At 42.4% G+C, this 26,807-nt stretch overlaps 1 protein-coding gene across 5 annotated transcripts in view; it reads right to left on the reverse strand.

The window, feature by feature from the left end:
• Positions 1 to 26,807, reverse strand: part of RAD18 (RAD18 E3 ubiquitin protein ligase) — a 133,281-nt gene that overhangs the window by 51,923 nt on the left and 54,551 nt on the right. For 4 of the 5 annotated variants that reach the window (XM_054035662.1, XM_054035661.1, XM_054035660.1 and 1 more), the window contains exons 10-11: positions 24,225 to 24,359; positions 20,819 to 20,975 (exon numbers count right to left, since the gene is read on the reverse strand). In XM_054035662.1, the coding sequence (XP_053891637.1) occupies positions 20,819 to 20,975; positions 24,225 to 24,359 (292 nt within the window). Of the gene's footprint in view, positions 1 to 20,818; positions 20,976 to 21,750; positions 23,242 to 24,224; positions 24,360 to 26,807 lie in introns of those variants that run through there. The other variant, XM_054035664.1, reaches the window with a different exon arrangement.

Raw genomic sequence — 26,807 nt, forward strand, 5'->3', positions numbered from 1 at the left:
ACCTTCTACAACCTCTGACACTCCACACAGCACTAGGATGGAATCTTAATGAGACAGAGTGCCATATTTTTAAAAATAATTTAAGAATAACTGTGCCAGTGTGCGGCCTGTATATGTGGCTGGGAATCGGTATCAGAAGTTCCTAAATCCCAGTGCAATGCTTAATGTACGAGGCAACACTGTCCCAGTCAGTGCTTGAATCAAACAAGTACATCATTTTCCGACTTTCCTGTTAAAAATGACAATTAAAGGCCAGAACGTGTACATAAAAATTAGGATCTGTTCATGCATTACCAGTTCTCTTCTTCTTGCTGCTTATTCCCCAGATGAAAGTACAATCCTTGATTGCAAAGATTACAATTAGTTGCCGTAGAGATAATTGTGAAATCACTAAAAGGATTAGGATTTCAGAGGAGAAATAAGCTACCAAAATCAGATTAAGTGCTATGGAACAGTGAGACTTCTTATGCGAATGTGCCTGCGGCGTTATTGTAGAAAGCTTGGGATATTACCTCACCCATTTTGTGTCTCTGTGCAAATGTGCTCAGTCATAATGATGAAAAGGGAAGATAAAAAGCAGAACCAATGGAGGTATACGGACAAAATTATTTCAAAGCAGAATGGGTTTTCAAAGTTTCCTGCGAAGCATTAGACTTTTTCCAATGACTCCTTCGGAGCATTTGTGAACCACTGAATAAAGAATCGGTAATTAAAAAATATTATAAAACATATAGACTACCATAATCTGAAATTAAGAGCAGCGATTGTGATTATGGGGTAAATATCTTTCTCATGCACCAATTCTGGGCCGTAGGACTTGGTACAAGAGAGCCCCACTGGGGCCAACGGGAAGGAATTTTGTTTCCCCCACAGGATGCAGAATGGGAGAAAAGTTGTTCCATGACTGCCTGGGATCTCCACTTGAGTTGCATCTGGCTTACGAACGGACACTTGCCTGGTGGGCTCAGTAACTCTCCAGATCAAGCTTCAGCATTCTAAACAAGCTCCAAAGGCTGTTGTGTGTGCGTGAATGTATACAATCATTAACATGGCTACATAAACATAAACCACGCAGCTGACAGCAGCGAATGACAGCCTCTTCCCCGCCCCCAAACCAAACAGAAATGTCTGACACCCCTCCAATTCCATCCTTCCCACAAGCGGGAAAGTTAAGAGGAGAGGAATGATTTAACGTGACCTATGTAGAAGTCACTTGTGTTACTCAAATTCAGCAAAGCGCTTATGCACATGCTTCACTGTAAGCACGAGCAATCCCATGAATTCTGAATGTGACTACTCATGTGCTTAAACACTCTGCTGAATCAGGTATTGAAACATCAGCCCTGTCACAGAGCACCAGCATACTGTACCAGCTAAGAGCTGCAGAAACAAATGGACTGTGATTTTATAGTTAATTCAACTCTCAGGGGCTGGGGAGATGGGGAGGAAATAATTGGTTTGTTACTGTGCAATAATTCAACTAATCTGAGAATGTTAACTAAAGTAAAAAGATACATCAGAGCGCCTGAAGGGAAAAAAAAAAGTTAATTTGCCATGCCCTTTATAGCCCCATAACAAATAAGCATACTTAAAGAAAAAAAAAAAAAAAAGAACAGCAAGCAAAGGAATGCAAAGTAATTGTTGCCTGTCATATAGTCACTTCACTGTGCATAGGTAATTTAAGGATCTCAGATCACTCTGGGTTTGTGGGATCTTAAATGCCGTAAATGTCCAGACACAACAGAGCTCATTAAGAATGGAGTAGCAGGCCTGCCTAGTGGTCTAATGAGAGCAAATTCTGTTGTCACGGAAGTGACCACTGTCTGAGTGCACACCCTGGAAAAAAATATCCCATATTATTCTTGAGATGGCTCCTCTGACCAAGGCAGAAGCAGCACTGGCAGGCTGCAGCAACCAATTAAGAAGGCACTCAATTGGAATGGATTTGATGTACAGTACACTCCCATTTATCTGAATGGCCTTGTGGACACCCAAAACTTTCGGATAACCGGATGTTCAGATAAACCCACTAATAACTTCTTAAGTAGCCTCTTTGCACCTGTTAGCATTCCAGGTTTTTTTTAATTGATTAGCACTACAGGTGCTTAGCAGATAATTAGCTGGTGATTAATACAGGGGTACATGGGGGACACTGTGAATCTGTATAATTAGGATTTTCGGATAAAGGGAATTCAGATAAACAGGAATATACTATATACACACTAATCTTAAAACAATGCTACATTGTTGACTTCAGTGGAGCTACTGCAACTGTGCACTGGTTTAAGTGATAACCAGCCCACATCCTATACGGGTAAGCAGAAGCGTAATTCGATGCACAGACATAATGAAAGGAAAAAAAAGAAAAAAAAACCCCGAGGAATCCTTGTGGCACCTTAGAGACTAACAAATTTATTTGGGCATAAGCTTTTGTGGGCTAAAACCCACTTCATCAGATGAATGGAGAGAGAAATACAGTAGGCAGGTATATATATTACATCACATGAAAAGATGGGAGTTGTCTTACCAAGTGGGGTGTCAGTGCTAACGAGGCCAATTCAATCAGGGTGGATGTCGCCCATTCCCAACAGTTGACAAGAAGGTGCGAGTATCAACAGATGGAAAATTACTTTTTGTAGTGACCCAGCCACTTCCAGTCTTTATTCAGGCCTAATTTGATGGTGTCCAGTTTGCAAATTAATTCCAGTTCTGCAGTTTCTCGTTGAAGTCTCTTTCTGAAGTTTTTTTTGTTGAAGAATGGCCACTTTTAAGTCTGTTATTGGGTGTCCAGGGAGACTGAAGGGCTCTCCTACTGGTTTTTGAACATTACAATTCCTTTCATTATGTCTGTGCTTGATGTCTGATTTGTGTCCATTTATTCTTTTGCATAGAGACTGTTCACTTTGGCCAATGTACATGGCAGAGGGGCATTGCTAGCACATGATGGCATATCACACTGGTAGATGTGCAGGTGAATGAGCCCCACCACCAGTGATAGATGTTCCCCTGCACACCTACCGGACAGTAGGCTACCCCTCTGAAACCAGACATAATGAATGCTCACACATTTTGGGTGCACAGTGAGGCACACGGCCAAACAACAGGTTTAAATAAATAAATAAAGTAATGGAGATATCCTATCTCCTAGAACTGGAAGGGACCTTGAAAGGTCATCGAGTCCAGCCCCCTGCCTTCACTAGCAGGACCAAGTACTAGATTTTGCCCCAGATCCTTAAGTGGCCCCTTCAAGGATTGAACTCACAACCCTGGGTTTAGCAGGCCAATGCTCAAACCACTGAGCTCTCTCCCCCCTTCTGGGTATCTAATATTATTGATGTTGTGAAGTGCATTATCGCTTTAAACAAAGGTTATGCCATGATAGAAAATCAACAGCTGATTAAAAAGAGAATGTTTTTAATATAAAGGACACAGAAAAATAGTTCTTATTTCAAAATAACATTAATTTTCACTGATAGGAAGTTTATTTCCAGGACAACAGAACAGCAGCAGAGGTGGCCGGACTGTTGTGTATTTCACATGTTGAGACTAAAGGCTACAAATTCTTTATTTCCAACATACTCTTCAAATCTTTACCATGTTGCCTTCTAATCACATTACCACTATGTTACCATCTGGCTGATCACTTCTGAACATAATTCCACCATGATTATGGAAATGGAAATAAGGTTGTGGAACAAATATTGGTTAACACCACATTGTTCATGCCCCTATCTTTAGTCTGTCTTGTCTATTTAGACGGTAAGATCTTTGGGATAAGGAGCGTCTCTAATTCTACAAAAACAACAAGGAGTCCGGTGGCACCTTAAAGACTAACAGATTTATTTGGGCATAAGCTTTCATGGGTAAAAAAGTCACTTCTTCAGATGAGAAAAAAGATGCATCTGAAGAAGAGAGGTTTTTTACCCACGAAAGCTTATGCCCAAATAAATCTGTCAGTCTTTAAGGTGCCACCGGACTCCTTGTTCTTTTTGTGGATACAGACTAACATGGCTACCCCCCGATACTCTCTAATTCTAGTATATAGCTCAAAAGGACACTGTACTTGGCCGGCCCATTGGCACTTCTATAATGAACATGATTAATAAGAGCAATTTTAAATGATAAATAGAGTCCAAAATATGGAGTAGGGATTATCTCTATGTTTTTCCTTCTTTGATTGGCAAAGTAAATTACCCCATAATTAATAGCATAAGTGCTAGATATTTATTATTAATGATGTAAAAGCTTTGCACCAATATTAAATACTCATATGGCAGAAATTTTGCCAACTAAATGCCTTCTTTTATCATGCCTGTTTTTAAAAATGACAAACCTAGTGCACTTTCATTATAACACAAGGATAGTAAAACATTTTTGACAGCTGGAAGTCTGAGAACTTCTAGAATACATTTGGGAGCAGATATAGAACTCAGTAGCTTATGCCTCAGGTCAGTTAAAAGTTCATTATTCTACAAATGAAACATGATTGACCTCTGGGGAAAGAAATAAACTTGATTTATAGAGCAGATACACAACTGGCTTCACATAGCTGTACTGTCATCACCTCACTGGGATCCACTCTCCCAATGATGTCTCCATACAGAACAGTATGTGGAAGAGGAGCATAAAAATCTGTCAGGGGTTTACAGAAAAAGAGATAAAAGCCATTAACAAATCTGTCTGATTATCTTTCCTACTGATTAACTATCAACTCAAAGTTGACAGAAGTCATGGTCCAATTTCAACCAAGAAGTACTGCAACTACTCTAGGTGCATCCATCGACGATGTACCATTCAAGCTCACTGGCAAATTTTGCTACCTACACAGTTTTGTTTCACGTAATTCAATGACTGATGACAATATTATGAAATGCATTGGGGCAGCCAGAGGTGCCTTCAGAAAACTTCACAAAAACGGTGTCAGAACTGCAAACAAAAATTGATGTTACCATGTTGTCGTCATACCACACTCCTAAATGGCTGAGATACATGGACTATTTATCAATGCCACATAAAATATTTGGACTAATTAACTATCATAGACATTGTATGTGCAATGGGTATTAAATAGCAAGATTTGATTCCAAACACCAAGGTCCTTGAGTGCTGAGACATCATAAGCGGTGACACTTTTACAGTGAGAGCACAGCTGAGATGGTGCGGTGATGCCGTCTGAATGTCCAACAATAAAATACCAAAGGCTGTTTTCTATGGAGAATTGCAGACCGGAACTTATTTTAGGGGCAGGCCAAGAAAACAATACAAAGACACTCTTCTGAAGGTAAACCTACAATCTTGCAATGTTGACCTGGGAGCTTCTAGTTCATAACAAGGCCTCTGTACCTTGGACTGGAAGACTTTGAGTGCATAGACTGCTGCAATCAAGGAGAGATGTGCAAGGCATAAAGCTAAAAGCAGTGTATATTCATCTACAATTGTTTTCACCTGTGGCACTTGTGGACAGGGCTGCAGGTCCAAAATTGGTCTTTGATCTCATCTCAGGATCCACAATAAGTGACTGTAGTTCATCTATCCAATTCAGCAAGAGACTCTCATATTTTTTTTTAACCTGAGTTTCCCTTTGACCAGACATTTCGTTTAGAGGTTAGTAGAACTGTTGCTATCTGGTAAACGTCATGTTTTCTAAATGAAAAGGGGCCTCCTACACTCCCTATATCTGCTTCTTAAGCTGGAAGACAAAAGCTCCAGTTCAGCAAAGTACTTCAGCACATGCTTAAGTGCTTTGCTAAATCTGTACATTGGAGCCTCATTTAAAGCACAAAAAGTTAATGCCAAGACTCCAACTGACTTTAGTGGGCTTTGGATGAGGCCTTAATACCAGGGATCAGAAGCTCAGAACTTTAAATTGGCCCTGCTACACTGACTCCAATGAAGCTACATTGATTTATACCATTAGTTTTCAACTTTTTTTCATTTGTGGACCCCTAAAAAATTTCAAAAAGGAGGTGCGGACCCCTTTGGAAATCTTAGATGTAGTCTGCGGACACCAGGGGTCCGTGGACAGAGGTTGAAAACCACGGATTTATATGAACTGAAGATCTGTCTCTAAGTCTATTCACCCTCTTCAGTGAGAATTTCAAATTAAGTTGTCATATTTCATTACACACCCTAATAGCTTAGCCACTCCAGCAAACATTAGATACAGAAGTGTCTGATGTTCCATTAACATACAAGTGCAACTGCTGTCACCATTAATGGTGCCTCCCTCACATCAAGAGATTTTATAGAGTAGCTTTTTGTTTGTTTGTTTGTAAGCTCCTGCCTTCTGCCTTGGAGCTGCTCCCGGGAGCCTCCTGCTTGCTGTGCAAGAGGGGAAGGGGGAAGAGTGGTGCTAATGTCAGGATATCCACCTCCCCCCGCTGCTGCTCCCCGTTCCTGAAACCCATCTCCACAGAGCAGAGTGGACACAGAACAGGGCTCAGGACAGAAGGAGCCTCCTGGCAGCAGCTGCTGTCTCAACTTGCTCATCTACTTAAAAAGGCAGTGTACTTAGAGTGGGGTCAGCGTACTTAAAGGGGCAATGCACACCTCTCTCTCTCTCTCTCTCTCTCCCTCCCTCCCACACACAGTGTCTCTCTCTCTCACACACACACACACACACACAGGTGTATGTCTCTGTCTTTCTCTGCCATCGTGTCTCCCCTCCCTCCATTCCTGCTCTCTTGTAGAGTGTGAGGCTACATTAACAACGTGTTAACCCCTGAGGGCTCAGCCAAGTGCTAGTTCATCATTTAGCAGTAAGGCATTCTCTGGGAAATATCCCTTCCTCTTCCACCCTGTGACTCCATCACCTCAAAAAATATAGTCTTTTGTCAGGCGAAAAAAATTTCCCTGGAACTTAACCCCCCCACCCCTTTACATTAATTCTTATGGGGAAATTGGATTCGCTTAGCATCATTTCGCTTCAAGTAGCATTTTTCAGGAGCATAACTATAATGTTAAGTGAGAAGTTACTGTACCACAACTACTTATACAGAACACAGCAGTTCACGAAAGCTATATGCATGACTTCATTTAATGCTGTTGGAAAAATTATCCTTTAAAAGTCATGCATTTTTGTAGCTTTGTTCATTTGGCATTTTATATTTTGTTCTTTGGATGGGTTTAGCAATTGATGAAAAAAAGACTGAACATGTTTGGATTACTGTCATACTCCATAGTTACATATTTTATTAAAAGCCTTTGGACATATATCAAATGCCCTTTACTCTCATTTCCTCAATTAAAAACATGTGTATACATATCTAGAATATCAGCAGATCAGTACTAGTTAAACTAATAACATACCAATTTCTATCACTGATACACTATGGTCATATTAAAAGAAAAAATTCAAGGACTAGTATTAATCATTTAGTTAAATACACGTTTTTATGAATGTAACAATATAGGGGTAATTAAATTACCTAGAGTACAGTGCTTCATTACAAAAAAAGTCAGAAACCATACATTCTTTTAAACTTTAAGGGTCTTTTGCTCAAAAATCCTTCTCTCTTTATTACTCTCCTATAAATATTTAACATGCAGGTTTGGACTTTGCAATGTACTCTACTGACTATTGCCAGATGATATCCTGATATAAAAAAAATGCAATACTCACAAAAACCATGGTCTTGCACAAAATATGCAATGCTATTTAAATCAAAGAGCTAAATTATTCTTTTTTCTTGAAGACTTGCTCCATTTATACTTATCTGATTATATATTAACCCTATAGTTTCAAGACTCAGACGGGATACTTTAATTTCATGCTAACTAGATTACCATACTATTACATTCCACCATGTATTACCACCACCTTACACCGAAGGACATAGGGATACAAAGAATCTGCCCTGCATCTTCCTTCAAATGTGATTAAGGGTTGTTTTTTAATTCATATGAAGCATGAATAAACAGTAACAAGAGGTATAAATCATGGTCTAGCTAGCACAGTTTTCCTAACATCGTACCTAAATCCCAGGTATCAAATAGAAAATGCTACACTATGTTGAATCTAATGCAATGCATGTATTCTGATAAATAAGACTTCCAATGTCAATAGCCTTTTTGACTTTAAAAAGAAACCTTTGGGGCAGCCAGTTAAGCTTACAGTATATGCAACAGTAAATACAGAGGTGACTATTCAAAAAAATGCCTGTTTTCCCTAAAATGAATCCAGGTGCTCCTTCCCAATATTTACTATAGGAAATACCTTGAGTACTACAAACACTGAAGCTGCCCAAATGTAAATATTTATTTAGGGCTAGATCAGGGGTGGGCAAACTACGTCCCACAGGCTGCGTCCGGCCCATCAGATGTTTTAAGCCAGCCCTCGAGCTCCAGCTGGGGAGCGGGGTCAGGGGCTTGCCCGTTCCATGCATGCTGTGGTTCCGCATGGCTCCTGGAAGCAGCAGCATGTCCCTACCCCCGGCTCCTACACGTAGGGGCAACCAGAGGGCTCCGCACGCTGCCTCCATCCCCAAGCACTGCCCTCACAACTCCCATTGGCCAGGAATGGCAGCCAATGGGAGCTGCAGGGGCTGCGCCTGCAGACAGGGCAGCACGCAGAGCTGCCTGGCCGGTGCTGCGCAGGAGCCGGAGGGAGAACATGCCGCTGCTTCCGGGAGCTGCTTGAGGTAAGCACCACCCGCAGCCTGCAACCCATAACTCCTCCCGCGCCCCAACCCCCTGCCCTGATCCCCCTCCCACCCTCCAAACCCCTCGGTCCCAGCCTGGAGCACCTTCCTGCACCCCAAACCCCTCATCCCCAACCCCACCCCAGAGCCCATACCCACAGCTGGAGCCTTCACACACCCCTCGCACCCCCTAACCCTCTGCTCCAGCACAGAGCCCCTCCCACACCTTTAACTCCTCATTTCTGGCCCCACTCCAGAGCCCGCACCCCCAGCCAGAGCCCTCACCCCAACCCCCAATTTTGTGAGCATTCGTGGCCCGCCATACAATTTCCATACCCAGATGTGGCCCGAGGGCCAAAATGTTTGCCCACCCCTGGGCTAGACCATCCCTAGCCCGGATGCAACTGAGCAGGAGGAGTGTCCATACTCTTCCCCCGCACAGCTGAATGAGGGCTGCATGTACTGCTGTTCTGGATGTAGGGAAGAGAGTAATCCAAAGTTCCCCATTGCTAGCAGGTAGACAGGGCAAACCACAAGTGTGGGGAGTGTGCCTCACCCCAAAAAGGGAGCAAGAGAGAAACAATGACAATTCCTTACTGATGCTCCTCCTGGGGTGACACTGCTAGGTGCTAACTCAATCAGGGTTGAGTCTAAATGTTCAAACTAGCCCTCGTTTACTTAAGGTCCACCACTGTAAGGAGCAAGCAAAAACCAGCAAAGCAAACGGAGAAACTGCTCCAGACACTGACCTAAGAAAGATTGGCACAAAAAGCAGTCTCCTGAGGTGCAAGAATTCTGTAGGTTCAGGCCTAAAACCGAGGGTAGGCTGTAAACACAGCTGCAGCATTGGACGCCTCAAGGGGCAAAAAGAACAGACAGGCTCGGGTTTAGTACTAGTATTTCTGTTTTAGATTATCTCTCAGAGTGACTGAGAGAAGAGCAAGGACGAAGGGAGCCCAAGTGAGATGGCTGCTTTTTCCATCTTTGGCTGCGATATTTTCCTAACAGTCTCCACTTGCTAGGTCAGGGGAGATGGGAGGGAGGGAGTTGTTTTAAATCACCAAAATTTATAATGTGTTTTTTCTTGCAAGGGAAAGTGGTGGTCTGTACAATCTTTGTGGCTCTCAGAAACACATATTTGGTAGCTTTTCAAACAAAGTGCAGTTTGGAGAGAGGAATGCACTGCTGGCAATGGGCAGTTGCCTTGCATATATCTGCAGTCATTTATGCACTTCATTTAAACCTTTTTTGTTAGCATCAGTCTTGCTCCATGTCTGCTGAAAAGACAAAGAAATTACAATGTGCGGTACTCCAAGGGCATTCCAGACATGGTCTAATTGCCTAAATTTGTGTGTACCGCTTTAACATACAACTTGGCCACATTTTTTAAGATCATTTTGAACCACTGCAATACCGGATTGTTAAGGTTCATGATTTTAAGTAGCACACTAACCTGAATTAAAAAACAAACAAGGACTATCCCCAAAGCAGAAAAGATGAGGAAAAGCAGAAAAAATTCTGAAAAACGCAGTTCTTTGGAGCCTCTAGTTACTCTGAGGTAACTCAACATGGAGCTGGATCAAAGAGTAAATCACTCACAACTACTAAACATTTATTTTTGTAAAGAAGGTCCAGATAATTACAATGGATACCTCCTGCTGTTCACATCTGTGAGATTATGGGTACAGTTCAAGAATTTATGGATATTTTTCATTGTGTTTTCGCACTTAAGAGAGTAAATTTAGTTCCCATAAAAGGGAGGGACAACAACACTGTCTTTGGCTAGGCATAATGCCTCCATATACTCCACCAGATTGGGACTGTAAAGTACATTCAGATTATTAGTAACAGCAACACTAATATCATTTACAAGATTTTCTTACAGCAAGTACTGAAGTTTATACATTTAAAACTTTAAATGTGCTGAACAGCTCAGAAGAACTTCAGAAAAACTGAACTCACATATTCCAGAAGGGACCATCTCAAACAAGAAATCATCACATACCCCCACCCACAGGAAACTGCTTTTACCAAACAAACAAGGACACTCCACCAGTGAAGTAGATCGCATCATGGAATGGGATACCCAAATACCCCAAGGAAACCTGCTTCAATACAGAAAAAAGCTCTGTGAATGCACTACACTAGTTGTCACCTACAACCCATTCGGGGTATCATTAAACAACTACAACCCATACTCAACGGGGATCACACCACAAATGAAATCTTTTCAGAACCCCCCTCTTCTGGCCTTCAAACAACACACCTCAGCCTCACCACGCTCATCATCAGAAGCAAACTCCCCACACACCAGGGCCCAACAATTCAAAGCAGCGCCAGACCCTGCCAGAAAAACAGATGCAAAACCTGCTAACATATGTCCACTGCTATAATGACAAATACTCCCCACAACACACCTTTCAAGATCCAGTGTCCTATACATGTCTATCACAACATGTGGTATACCTCATCCAGTGCACTAAATGCCTCAACAACAACTATGTGTGTGATACTAGACCAGGGGTCTGCAACGTTCGGCACGCAGCTCACCAGGGTAAGCACCCTGGTGGGCCAGGCCAGTTTTATTTACCTGCAGACGCGGCAGGTTCGGCCGATCGCGGCCCCCGCTGGCCACGGTTCGCCATCCCGGGCCAATGGGGGCGATGAGACGCCGCGGCCAGCACATTGCTCGCCCGCACCACTTCTCGCTGCCCCCATTGGCCCGGAACGGCGAACCGTGGCCAGTGGGGGCCGCGATCGGCTGAACCTGCCGCGTCAGCAGGTAAATAAAACTGGCCCGGCCCGCCAGGGTAAGCCGAACGTTGCCGACCCCTGTACTAGACAATCATTACACTTTCGAATGACCTCACAGAGAAAAAAGTACCAACACACCATACCACCTGTGGGCAAACATTTGTCACAAAACGATCACTCCATATCTGACCTCTCAGTCCTCGTCCTCAAATGAAATCTGCACAACACCGCAAAGGATGAGCCTGCAAGCTGCAAATTAATAACTTTATTGGACACTAAAAATCAAGATCTTAATAAAGAAACTATATTTTTGGTTTATTACAACAATCTGTAACCTGCTAATGTCCCCTTTTTTGTCCGGTGATTGCAAGGGTGTTAATGTGCAACTTAACCTTAGAATATGTTGACTACTTATGCTAAACAATTTGTTCCATCTTGTATTTAGTGTAACGCTGAGAATACATTTCCCAGAGCTGAAGAAGTTGGTCCAATAAAAGAGATTACCTCACTCAGCCTGTCTCTCTATTTAAAACTTAAGGCAGAAAGAGGAATACAGAAAATGGTTTGGCAGGAGAGAAAACACGGACATCTTAAAATATCAGGTACTCACAAAAACAACGAGGAGTCCGGTGGCACCTTAAAGACTAACAGATTTATTTGGGCATAAGCTTTCGTGGGTAAAAAACCCACTTCTTCAGACACTCTTCATTGTTTTTGTGGATACAGACTAACACGGCTACCCTCTGATACTTGACATCAGATACTCAACCATTCTATGCCAATTTCAGTTTAAATTTAATACCCTTTTCCTATCAACCCTGTAAAGTTTGGGAAATGCTCAGTGTTTGAGGAAGAGGAATCAAACAAATGGACAAAGCAATTTTGCATATCACTTTCTGAAAAGGGTGAAAAGTCAAAACAACGTAGACATGATTCCTGTTTAAATACTTATGCTGAAATGCTTGTACAGTGAATTTTATTTTTGAATACATTTAGTCTATTATAAAAAATAGCACAATAAAAGCAGATTAATTTGTCTTCGCTACACAGTGACTTTAACAGAAGGCACCCACTCTATAAACAGACCATGTTAATAAATCTGTCTGTGAATGGATTTACATACAGTAGCTAATGCATTTTTGTAAAAAAAGTTGTCAGTAATTGGGCAGGCTCATTATTAAAAATACTATTGAACATACAAGGGCAGTAAAGCAATTAAGCACATGCACAGTTTACATTAAACTCTAAATCTATTTTCAACATTAATATACATAGAAAATGGGGTTAAACTTTCATGGCAGCCATTTAAACTGGTGAGTTTTTTCTCTCTATTTTGATTATCTTCAACCATTGTTACTGTATGTGGAATGCTATATACTCTGAACAGGTTTTGATTTTGAAATAGCTACTTATCTGCAAATCATCTCTATAATCTTAGAAGGCATGAAAAGATCCAACAAGGATAATCATCAGAACGGACAATAGGAAATAATAAGAACTGATAAACTAAATGAGATTAAAAATGACAGTAATCAACATTATTTTGAGTTTTAATAGGTCTATGTCGTTAATATCTCCTCTATTACTCTGCAAATACTAAAATTTCTTGGGTTAAGAAACATAGCTTCATTTTTCCATTAAACTGTCAAACTCCATAAGCTAAAGTATTATTCCATTTTGGATTTTTAAAAGTAAAAAAAGTAAAATAAAATGTACTTTCCTTGACAAGAACATTTGAATACATGTATGTTCAGTTATCCAAACAAAGGCAGGTCAGTTGACTAAATTATTTCTCTAAACATAGGTTAACAGAACTTCTAAGAGTGAATAGAAGGCAGCACATTTCATTTGAGAGGCAAGAATGATTGCCATCTATTCATTCCCAACCATCTGTTTATAGAAAACTTGTTTGGTTTTTAAAGTGTAGGCATAAAGAATTATCTTACAATTCTCCAGAGAAGGCTTCATACTTTACTCTGAGCTACAATGATCTTACTAATCAGCAATACAAATCACACCTGCATAAATTATGTAAAACTGTTTTTGTCAATAAGCATCATTCTTAGAGATTAACAATCTTCTAAAGACAGTGAACGAAACATCTGTTCCTCAACTATTCTGCAAAATTTACATTGAAAAAAGTTTTCAAGAATGCCAAATTCCTCCCCCTAGCCCCCCCCCAAATCTTCTACATATTTCACATTCTCGTGTGTTTGTATTTATAATGATTTTTACTGTATGTCTCCAAAAATCAAACCAACAAAAGAAGTGAAGGTCACAAACAAAGCTTGAATGAAAGTGCTGACTACATACATGCATGTGAGGATAAAGGCTACAGACTAAGATCATCTGCATATAGTTTATGCTAAACTAATTCAAAATATGAAAGATATGCTGTCATAGGTGGGCTGGCCCTTTAAGAGGTGTTGGTCTCAGCCCAGCTTGTGACAGATCAGCTACCACCTCACTTCCCTACAAGCTGATCAATGCAATCATAACACTCATCTGGGGAAGAGCAGGGTGATTTCCATGAAAGGGTTGGGACCGCTCAGTTGAGGAGGAGATCTGCAGGAGGGAGCTTAACTCTGTGATTGGCACCCCGCACCCCAACTCCCTGCCCTGAGCCTCCTGCTGCACCCTGCACCTCTCCTGCAACCCCCTGCCCCAGCCCTGCATGCAATTTCCCCACCCAAATGTGGCCCTCAGGCCAAAAAGTTTGCCCATCCTTGTTCTAAACGACTTAGGTACCTGATATAGCTAGACCATATCATGGTCAGAATTCACCCAAAGAGCATACTGCATATAAGGGGTCTCCGGTATACATCTCCCCCTTATCTGTCGTTTCGCGTATCCGTCACTCATCATTAGGGGAACTTGTTCCGAGTCATGTCAGTCTCGATCCGCATATCTGTCACTTCACCTTTTGCGTGGTTTTTCTTTGGGTGCTTCCCCCAGTGGCCAGGAGACTCTGGGACAGAGGTGGAGGAGCGGAGACACAGCGCGCTCAGAGGAGTGGGCGGAACTGGGTGGGAAGAGGCAGGGCGAGGGTGGAGGGGGGGTAGGAAGAGGCAGGATGGGCCATTATTTCTTATTGGGAAAAATTCCCTGGTATCCGTCATTTCAGTATCCATCACCTTTTTCAGGAACACAACCCCAACGTATACCAGGGACCCGCTGTAACAGCCCACTACACATGGACAAAAGACAAACACAACAAACTGTTATCCAACCCTACAGTTTTTGCTACTATACATTCTACAATTTCTTATTTTCAATATTTTCTTTAATTAAATAAAGTTAAAGAAGAACTGAGATTTAATTTTTGTTTGTTGTTTGCTGCTGAATGTTCAGTTCTTTTAAGCAATGAACAAGAAAAAAGCAGCCATGTTTCCAGTTAAGGTGTGAAAGCCCACGTAAAATGTAAACAGGAAAGTAACTTCACTGAAGGCAAGATCCTAAAATTCCTACATGAAGTAAAGTCCACTTTGACATAAAAGGCTGCAGGAGAGGGCCCTACAGCCTAGGGCATATCTTAACACCAAACTTGCAATAAAACAGAAATGTATGGTAAAGAAAATTAATGAGCCACTACATGCTATTCCTGCCTCTCAAGAAAAGCCTTTTCATTTTAAAAAGATTAAAATTCCAGATTTGCTGGGGATGTTAATGCCAAAGTTAGCTTGAAATCAAGAAAATAAAATGAGTAAAACAGATGTGAATTAGGCGCTATTTTTTCCATTCATTAGTCTGATTTCCCTTCTATCTACTTTGTCAAACTAAAACAACAAGCAGAAGTCCTGGGGCAGTTATAGTAGCAGTAATGTTCAGGGCAGGGAAACCCCCTTTGAGATGTGTGCTTGTAAAACCTGACCCTCAACATGAACTTCATAGAGTTGAACCACCAACAACCCTTATGAACAGACTTCCAATTTGCAAACTGTACACAAACTGAACCTGTGGGGTTCATGCTGCCACACATTTACCCGAAACCCTTTGTCAACTACAGCTCAGTCATGTTCCCCAGGGTTATACTGGGCTTCAGGTTCTAAACACAAGGCTTCAGGAGAGACAGATGAAGCCAAAACAAATAACACACCCAAAAAATGCCAATAAAGCAGGGCTGACTCCAGCTGCAACAAGTCCAGCAAAGGCAAGATAAAAAGCTGGTGAGAGGAAAAACAGTGGAGCTGCGTCATTTGCAGGTCATAGAAGTAAGAGGTTCCCACTGGCAGATGGAATGGGAGGGACTACCCCTCAGCCAGTGACAGTGGCAACAAAACCTCTGATGACAAGGAGAAGAAACAAAAGACAAATGGTACAATTAGAAGTCACGCTCGTTATTTACCCAAAGCAAGGCTTTCGCTGAGAATGTAAAAGAAAGGTCAAAGCTTGAGCCTCCCTTAGGTATTCATCACTGTATAACTTACAAAATAGGCTACTGATCCTGTGCATGCAAGAACAAAAGCTAATTTAAAAGCTATGTGGCAATGTGCAACAGCTTATCCGAAGGCAAAAATGAATCCTTTCAATTCATCTCAGTTGTCTTTAGTCAGCAAGTGGTGAAGGAAAGAGAAAGTATTCCCTTCACTGAGTTTGCATAATGTCAGATCCAGCTAAACTATTGTACAAATTGTTTTGCTAGTAGGAAGTAAAAGATATAATTACCATCATTGTCTCATATGTATCACTGATAAAAAAAATTAAAGCAACATGTAACAGCATGCTTAGCAAGATATGAAAATGACCCTTTTACTCTCACTAGCATCTCCAGATACACTAATTGTGAATACAAGTCTCCAGCATTCGTGATTCATTTTAACAAAGCTCTGAAAATGCAGAATGGGTTTCTTTCAATAAAGTAATCAAGAAAAATATGTTTAAAGCAACAGCTTCAAGGTGCTCCTAGACCATATTAAGCTACAGGTTCATAGGAATGTTCCTTATAACATCAGAACTTCATAACCATCTGGGGGGAGCTTCAGAGAAAGCCACTTTATATGAAAAAAGTGCAATTAAAACAATTATATAAAGATGAACTGAGACAGCGAAACGGAGGTAATGAGCAGTTCTTTTAAATTACTTTCATTCACAAGGGAGACCCACAATTCAGAGGCTCTGTTCAGTGTTTTACAGTTCATTCTCTTATTGTTCTAGAACATGTCTGTGTAGCGGGGCGGCCTGGCTTCCAGGCGCCCCAGGAAGGGATGAGCCAGAAAAGCCGCCAGAGTGGGCGGAGCCACCGCGGCCTGTCCCCACCCCCCGGAAGTCAAGGGGCGGGACAGGAAGTATAAAGGCCAGGCCCCAGCGCTCAGTAGCTGGCCGGCAGCGGGAGAGGACAGACGCTGGTGCCCGAGCTCCCGCGGACCTGAGCCTGCCGAGAGCCCGGTACCCAGAGGAGGACTGGCTGAGCCTGCCGAGAGCCCGGTATCCTGAGGAGGACTGGCCGAGCCGGCCGAGAGCCCGGCATCCTGAGGAGGACTGGCCGAGCCGGCCGAGAGCCCGGCATCCTGAGGAGGACTGGCCGAGCCTGCCGAGAGCCCGGTACCCTGAGGAGGACTGGCCGAGCCTGCCGAGAGCCCGGTACCCTGAGGAGGACTGGCCGAGCCTGCCGAGAGCCCGGTATCCTGAGGAGCAGTCTGAGCTTCACCCCGCCGAGGACCCAGAGGGAGTGACAGACCTACCTGGTGCTCGGGGCCCGGAGGAGCCCATGATCTGTGACCCAGCAGACGGAACTCAGGAGGAGCAGGTACCCATGGAGGAGGAGATGGGAAGTGGCCCGGGGATAGCAGATCCCGAACCCATGTCAGTGTGTTGCGGTCAGGATCCCCACTGACTGCGCGGCAGACGGACTGCTGCGGATAGGGCCCCGGGCTGGAACACAGTGGAGTGGGCGGGCCTGTGTTCCCCCCTGCCACCCCGCGCCGGGTGGCAGTCTCTCCTCCTCCTTGTCCAAGGGGCCTGGGCCCCTGACAGACTATCCGTTGGCTGCCCTGCCCTGACCTAGGGCCTGGGCTAACCCAAACTGACCCAGCCCCTGCTACAAGGCCTGGGCCTCTGACTGACTATTGGTTTGCTGCCCCGCCCTGACCCAGGGCCGGAACTGTTAATTGTGTGCTCAGCCCCTGCACAAAGGGCCTGAGCTCAGAACTGTTAATTGTGTGCTCAGCCCCTGCACAAAGGGCCTGAGCTCAGAACTGTTAACTTAGGGTTACCATACTTCAGCGAGCAAAAAAGAGGACGGGAGAAGCCCCGCCCCTGCCCCTCCCACTTCCCGCCCCCCCTGACCTCCCAACCCTCCCCCCGTTCCTTGTCCCCTGACTACCCCCTCCTGGGACCCCTGCCCCTAACTGCCCCCCAGGACTATCTAAGCCTCCCTGCCTCTTGTCCCCTGACTGCCCCAACCTTTATCCACACCCCCACCCCCAGACAGACCCCTGGGACTCCCACGCCCCATCCAACCACTCCCCACCCCCTGACAGCCCCCCCCCCGAACTCCCAACCCATCTAAACCCCTCTGCTCCCTGTCCCCTGACTGCTCCGATCCCTCTCCGCACTCCTGCCCCCTGACAGCTCCCCCCCAGAACTCCCAACCCATCTAAACCCCTCTGCTCCCTGTCCCCTGACTGCTCCGATCCCTCTCCCCACTCCTGCCCCCTGACAGCCCCCCCCAGAACTCCCAACCCATCTAAACCCCTCTGCTCCCTGTCCCCTGACTGCCCCCTCCTGGGACCCCTGCTCCTAACTTCCCTCCAGAACCCCACCCCCTACCTAAGACTCCCTGTTCCTTGTCCCCTAACTGCCCCCTCCTAAGATCCCCCCCCAACTGCCCACCAGGACCCTACCCCCTACCTGTACCCTGGCTGCCCAAAACTTTCTCCACTCCCCCCAAAAAGCCCCCCCCCCCGTTTCTTGACTGCCCCCTCCAGAACCTCCCTGCCCCTTCTCCTGCCCCCCTTACCCTGCTGCTCAGAACAGGGTGTTGGGCTCTGTGCGAGCCGGACACGTGGCTGCGCTCCCCAGCACAACAAAACCCGGTCCCTGGCCCTGCACAACAAAACCCGGTCCCTGGCCCGGACCAGGTTGCAGGGGAGAGCTGTCCTTGTATCAGCACAAAGTGCTCTCGCTCCCGTTTTGCTACGCTGCATGGCAGTAACCGCTCCCAGTTGCAAAAGGGGAGGGCTGCACTTTGTGCTGAGACACTTGCTGGAATGCAGGGCGGAGCTCCTCTCCAGCTGCTCCGGAGTCCAGCCCGGGACTTTCCTGCAGCCCTCCCAGCCGCTCCGGGGGAGGGGGGAAATCCCGGACATTGTGAGTGCTTTACAAATTCCCCCCGGACGCTATTTTTAGCACAAAAAGGAGGACATGTCCGGGTAAATCCGGACGAATGGTAACCCTAGTTAACTGTGTGCTCAGCCCCTGCCCAAAGGGCCTGAGCTCAGAACTGTTAATTGTCCGCTCAGCCCCTGCACAAAGGGCCTGAGCTCGGAACTGTTAATTGTCCGCTCAGCCCCTGCCCAAAGGGCCTGAGCTCAGAACTGTTAATTGTCCGCTCAGCCCCTGCCCAAAGGGCCTGAGCTCAGAACTGTTAATTGTCTGCTCAGCCCCTGCCCAAAGGGCCTGAGCTCAGAACTGTTAATTGTCTGCTCAGCCCCTGCCCAAAGGGCCTGAGCTCAGAACTGTTAATTGTGTGCTCAGCCCCTGCCCAAAGGGCCTGAGCTCAGAACTGTTATTCGCTTTGTAGCGGGGCGGCCTGGCTTCCAGGCACCCCAGGAAGGGACAAGCCCCACCCCGGAACTACTACAGTCTGTCTATAGGGTGTGTTGGTCCCAGGACATGAGAGAGACACAAGGAGACTGAGGTAATATCTTTTATTGGACCAACTTCTGTTGGTGAGAGAAACAAGCTTAAGCTTACTATAAAAATAGTAAATGAAACAATGAATTCACACTACTGTGGCTCTTTAGGGTAATGCTGATCACTAATTTGGCTCCTGAATCACTGAGGTCTGAGTATCACTGCCCTAAAGTCTTTTCATATGGATCCCATGTGACTCTAGTCGTTTAACAAATAGCACAATTTTTTAAAATCACCTTTTATGGAAGGAACTCTATTTCCCCCAATATTTCTTCCTCCTCTTCTGGGACACATGTTCTATTGCTAGCATCTCTCCCATATTCTCCTTTTTACACAGTAGGGCAAAGAATTTAATTCCCCTTGCATGAATTAAAATGTTTGACTTCAATTTTCTTTTCCATCATTAAATTGCTTGTCATCCCTTGGAAAACCTACTGTCTCCATATCCCTCACTACATTGTTCCTTAAATGACTGAATGTCTCATTGCCTAAAAGGGTAAGACAAACAATCTTACTTTTATTCTCCATGTTTGTGTTGAGGGTTTTTGTTTTATTTTTAGTCACAATTCACGTCATTCTGTAAACTTGCTAATTCTCCATTGTACCAGATATTTTATATCGCTGGATTAGTTTTTTCAAAACCTCTATTGTCCATACACAATTGCGTTATTTCTAGATGGCAGTAATATGGGAAAGCAGCATGGTCTTGTGAGGGTTAGGAGCTGTGTGGCCTAATTCTCAGCTTCCATTGACTTCAACAGAACTTGAGAGTGCATAGCACTTTTAAAAGCCATGCCAACTGAATTTTTTGCCAATGATTCCACAGACGACTTCTTGAGCAACCATGGGCAAGCCACAAACTCTGAGCCTTATAGTTTCTTTATCTGTAAAATAGAGATGATATTTCCCTACTTAACATGGAGGGGAAATTATTGTTTGCATGGTACTTTGAGAAACTCAGATAAAAGATGCGATAAAAAGGTACATTTAAATGTCTGCTATACATTAAAATTAAATTGCCAATATAACTATTTCCTTTGAGAGCATGTTTTCACTTACAAAAGCAACCTGGCCAGACAGTATATTGCAGTTTATAAATGATTACTTAACACACACTCCCAGATAGTTCTATGAGATCATAGAGACATCAAAAACTAAACTAGAAAGACACACAGTTCTGACATAGGAATGGGTGGCAGATTAATTCTTCGACAGAAAACATCCTAAACGGGCACTAAACATCCTAAACATCAAACAATGGAAAGGACTTGTCAGCAAAACTGGTTTCACATTAGCAAAGTAATTCATTGTCAATAAAGAAAAAAACAACCGAGTCTCTTCTCAAAAATATATCACTGTTTGAAAATGCACAAGTTTGTTACATTACTTGTAATTAATTGATTCCCCAATTTAATGATACAAAAAGGGACTCATTGCCAAGAAGCTGAAATAAAAACCACAGGGAAAGGCAGTATTTTGCTGCTATCACAAGTCTTCCCATCTTTGTCGTCAGGGCTATCATGAGATACATAAGGAAGAAAAAAATCGATATAAATTGGTATGCCACTAACCTCCTTGCTGATCCCGACGACTCTGAGAATGGAGGAGAAAGAGATTCTGAGCCCTCAGCCAAATTATTGCTTGTGTCAGAATCAGGTATTTCGGCTTTAGGTAACTGATCTGTTACAAAGTTCTGGTCAGTGCATTGTTTTTTAATATTCTGTTCTCCTGGCAGAAATAATACAAGATAGAGATTAATACCTGGTAAATAGTTTAGTTTCCCTTTTATGTTTTTTTTCTGTTTGTTATTCCCCAACTTGGAAAAGCCAAAAAAAAAAAAAAATTAAAATCATATTTCAAACATATTTCCTCCCCTCCTTTGACTACCTGTGCAAGACTTCTATCACTGTTTCAATAAACTGCCTAATTTTTTCCCCACATAGTAAACACCCACCATGAACCAGAGATAACAGCAACATTTGTCCAATATCTATTTTAAGCGAGGGTGAGCGAAATTGCCAAGGCTGTGTATGTGCAGTTGTCTCCAATCACAGGAACTGACATTATATTTTAAAAATTAGCAAATACTCAACATGTGGCAGCTCTGTTTCCTGGTGCCCAGTATAAATTCACTTTATATCATTACTGGCCACAGTTTTATAACTTGGAAGTTTGACAGCTCAAGGTAATAAGGTGGCTGTAAATAAAACTAAGCTGATGATTTGCCAATGCCTCTGGAAAGACAGAAAAGTCAATATACTGCCTTTTTTTTTTGTTTGTTTTTTTAAGTTAAGGAAGCATGTCTAGGCAATACTATTCTAAAACCATTCTATTATTATTTTATATTTGACAAATGTTTTTATCAGTAGTTACCCCCAAGTGATTCCCTTTGCCATTCCAGAGGGACAAAGATGTCCGTTATTCCCTAGAAAATATTATAAAGAAACTAAATTGTTTTTATACCTTGTCTACACTCATTTTCCAATGTAGTTATATATATATGTATGTATGTATCATTGTAGGCTAGGGATTGTATTCTGCTCCATGGAAAGTGCACGTTAACCACAGCTCCTCCAGTGACTATAAACTTTGGGGAGAAAGGGGCAATTACTGCAGTCCCTAGAACTGTAAACAGCTTCAGAGAAGTACCATCCCCTAGAGTGGTTTTCATACATTGGTTCAGGTTAAGTTCAAGAGATGCAAGAGACAAAGAAAGAACGTGGGGTATAAAAAGTGTCAGCTAGAATTGATAAAGATAGCTTGATTTTGATTCAATAAATGGACAGGACCTTTTGTCTGGAGGGGACCACACTAAACCCTGCAGAAGGGCTGGAAGAACTGAAACCTGCTATGGTCTACGTAGAACTGACGGGAGACTTCTGATATGTTTTGTGTGCGTTTAGACCTTTTGTTGTTTTATATGATTTCTTTGTATGGTTCTGTGCTTAAATAAATGTACTCTGCCTTGAAAGAGCTGTTTGGTTACTCAATCAGCGGTGTACACTGGTCACAGCCCTTGGAGAGAAAGCAATGTGCAGGAACTGGACTCCTAGCCAGAGTTGCTGGGATAAACACAGCAGCGTGGGGCACGGGTCACTTGCTGGAGGATTCTCTGCACCTTGAAGTCTTTAAACCACAAGTTGAGGACTTCAATAGCTCAGACATAGGTCAGGGATTTATTACAGGAGGGGGCAGGTGAGATTCTGTGGCCTGCGTTGTGCAGGAGGTCAGACTAGAAGAGCATAATGGTCCCTTCTGACCTTGAAGTCTGAGTCTATAAATTACAGGGAAGCTGTAGCCTAAAACCCCTGGCCATGAGGGAGAGGGACACAGATCCCTGCCCAGAGAAAGGTGACAGCTACAAGCCTGAGACCTGAGAGGACATTCCTTGAGCAGACCATGGATGGGGTCAGATGTGTAATTATCCTGAAATGGCGACAATCACTAAAAAGTAGAAGTCAATGGGAGATACTAAATGAAGCGCCAACAAAGTACATACCAATACATATCCAATTCTGTGAAGAACTAGAAAAAAATGTACAACACACATGAATGTTTCTATTCTCATTAGTGAATCTTTCACATAGGAGTTCACTAGTGCACTGTTCTTTTCTCTCTCACCAATTAAAATGTGCAGGTTGACACAGAGAAAATTACCTTTAATTGAAGACACTGAGAAACACTTTTTTGGTGGGTTTAATTTTTTTATTAAGAGTTGCCAAGCAGACAAGATTTGTGGATGAAAGAACAGTCAGATGCAGCTAAGATCTGGCAGAAAAAAACATTCACTGAAAATTCAAAGACTACGTAAGGTTCTGAGCACATGAAGTGTAATTAATATTTTGCATGTGTCTTTTGTGATCACTTGCACCAAGCGAAATCGAAGAACACCAAATGATGCAAACTAGCTGGGATAGTATACGAGGCAATGATGCAAGTTCAATACAGCAGAATCCTCTGTAATGTGGGCTGAAGATTTAATACACCACTGTAGCTGAAAATGTGATGAGAATATTATTTTTAAAAGGATATGAGCAAGCTTTTGGAAAAAGCTATGTATGACTTATTTTAGTTTAGCTTGACAATAAAGCTCACAATTGAAAAACACAAACAGAAAGGCTGCATGAAAGATATATACAATCCCTATACATCATGATGAGACCTAGGTTTATAACAGAGCATAGCTAGAAATTAATATTTCAGAGTCTGGGATCCCTTCATCTAATAAGATTTCAGAGGGAGAGACAAATATAAAAGAGATATCATTTGTGGAACAAGTTGAAAAAGAAACTTTGCCCCCAAGATTTCTAAAATTGTAATGGTTCAAATGAAGATGATTATTTACTGCATCAAGGTCTGTATGAAATGATAAGCATGAAGTTCAGGTATTAAAATGGTATTTCCATTTATTTTTATTCATGAAAGCTCTGTCAGAGGAGATAGGTCACGAGCCATTGACAGGCCAAAGCACCAATGCTGTTACCGTGAGAAAAGCAGGGATTTAAATGGCTGATAAAGTAAACTGCCAAGTTCTCTGAGGTAACAGCCAACAACATGTATCCAACTTTGGTCAGTGGAATTTAGCTGAAATTCTGTAAGCTTCACATTTTTAAATTCCACAAGGCTTAGACTTAGAAGTACCCTCCTAGATCATCCCCAAAGCATGACCAAAGGTATACCCACATTGCCACAACAAGCAATATCATAAAACAAATGAGACTGAACAATCTTATAGTGAGAGAACTAACAGCACCCACAGGTATTTCTTTGTCACTGCAGGTAGTAAAGACAATATCTATGCTGGATGTTATTCCTAGAGACTGGACTACTCACATGCTTAACCTTGAGCATGTAAATATTTACCTTGTTAAATCATGACCTACATTAATTGGTGGCTTTGGGGTATGCGTACATGCATCATTTCTTGGGGAAACCCAAGAATTATTTTTATTTTCAGATGTATTAAACATTACTCACCTGTGTCCATAGTCTGTTCTTCAGCAGTGGGTGCTTCTCTCTCTTGTAAGCTCTCGATTTTCCTTTTACCAGTTTTCTTCCATCGGTTATTTACCTGATCCACTAAAAGCTGAAATTCACCTTTATGTTTATTCCCTGAAACACAAAATTACACTCCTCTATGAAAAACAAATTGCTCAGAGAACAGGCAGCACCATAAGTGTGCCAGGGGAGAGTGAAAAGGACATGAACAAAAACACAAATGCATAATAATGAAAACATATCTCCATTTTAAAAAAATCACTAACTGACTCGCTGTTGCAACATTTTAAGTGTTCTATTTAAGGGCTCAATTATGAAAAGTGCTCACTGAAGTCAGTGGGAGTTTTGCCATTAATTTCAGAGGAACTAGGATTTCAGTATCTCTCTAGTTAATTTGGGTTTTTTTTTAAATCAACTTGGTTAAAACCTCTGGAACGACATATCTTTCTGTATTCAAAAATAATTTCCACAGTTATTCTGGTTACTTTAGACAGTTATTTTACATCATCAACTACTAGGTATAGAATTATGTGAAAGATTTTTTTTTTAAAGGTCAAAAATCTAAATAAGAGACTCAGGATTTTTCCCCCACTTTAAGAAATTGGAAAGGTTTGTTTTTTAAAACATTTATAAAAATGTTGTCCATAAAACAGCGTCACACATGCAAGGTAGAACAAGAGAACATGCAAAAAGAAATGTTACTAGTCCGTTTGCATTTTGCTAAAATTCATTTTAAACTTTTTTTTTAAAGCAAGATGTGCTATAGAACAAAAACATCTGATCATTCAAAAGCCAGGTTAAGTGTGCAAGCGCATTGGAATTAAATAGTGTTTGTTTTTCCCTAATACCATGGTCTGCCAATTTAAAAAAAAAAAATCTGCTAAATAATTTAGTTTTTCTTGCCATAATATTAGATAATGCTGTTGAAGAATTCTAGTTTCCTTGGGATTAGCTGGAGTACTGGTTGCTCGTTAGGGTCCAGATGGCTCAGTGAATTGATCAGTAAGGGGATAGCAAGCTTTTCACCTCTGTCACTTGTCCTTATTCACAGTGGGACAATAGTTAATGAAAATAATCACAACCAATCTGTTCAGAGGCCTATGCAGAAGGTGCTAGAGATTTCAGTCCATTACACGGTGGAAAGCTATCTACATTGCCATGGCTGGCACTATCTGACAGAGAGAAAAGAATGGTTATGGAGACTGGACTGCCTCTCTTACTCCTAGCGATGGTCCTCTACTTCCAGGGGAAAGAGGTAGATCACTGTGTAGGAAAAAATTGCACTGCTGCTGCTCTGCCCTGTTCCGTGCATAGAGGATTCAGTCCTCAGGACAATCAATATAACTCAGACACTCTTATATTATATATTACAGGGAGCCTTTCAAAACTTAACAGAGAGAGATGCCAGACAACTCTCAGTGAACCACTGCTGATCCAGACCACAATTTGGAAATCTGTTTTTCTTATAAGAAAAGAAATCAAAAACAAATGTGAAGGCATTTTGTGCCATTAGGAAAGGCTAAAAACACCTAAAGGGAAACTTAAGGCCACACATCACTGATGTTCTCTCTTCGCTGCAGATGTCCACAGAGCTTGCAGAACTGCCTTTTCTGCACACACACAATCACGGCTTCCAGGTAACCAAAATAATGAGAAAGCTCCACTAATCTTCTTAGAATTTTGTATTTGCTAATTTCACTTCTCATCTCACCTCCCCCAATCTAACACAGGTGAGGACTGCCACTATAAATTACAGTTACACCAAAATTACATCAATATTTCTGTAAAATAAAGCACTAGCTTTGAATAGCCAACGACTACCTTTTTCTGAATGAAAATGTGAATTCAGAAAGACGGTCATAAGTGGCTTTGCAAAGAAAATGCCAAATGTCACAAAGAGCAGACGCCTAGCTTTTAAAAAACTGCACCAACACGAACATTATTACGGTTGCAAAATCAAGTATTCAAAAGTTACGAAATGCCAGAATGCCTATGCAGCCTTCATTAATTAAGTCAGCTCCCCTGAAAACATAGCCTTCATGTTATATAAAAGGAAGCATTGATTGCTTAGGGAAGCATTGTTCTAGGCTGGCTATCCTCAACTTTTTCAATACCAAGACACCCTGCCCATCACTGTCTTATCTGGGTGCCACTGTTGTCAACCTCCCAGCATTCCATTTCAGTTTCTAGACTCAAGAGAAACAAAGATTTAATAAAGAAAGTTCAGACTTTGCATAATTTTCCTTACCTTCCCTATATTAATGTCTCTGGAAAGGGACAGTGAACAGATATCTGCACATTGTTTTAGGCAAAAGCATGGTCAATAGTTCTACAAAGCAATGTCAAAAATGCTATGCATAGAATAGTAATCTCCATTCTGCACTAATGTAACTTCCAGTTGTAATTCAAAATCCATGCACTCTGTTTTTTGAGCAACTTTGCCAAATGGATTTTATAGGCAATAGATCTTTTGTCAAATAGCATCACAATTTAATAAATATTACTACAGAGAGTTAAATTTTACGACTACATCTGTTATTTCATGTTTGGAAAAAAAAGTCT

Source organism: Malaclemys terrapin, chromosome 7 (assembly GCF_027887155.1).
Source record: "Malaclemys terrapin pileata isolate rMalTer1 chromosome 7, rMalTer1.hap1, whole genome shotgun sequence".
Lineage (NCBI taxonomy): Eukaryota > Metazoa > Chordata > Testudines > Emydidae > Malaclemys > Malaclemys terrapin.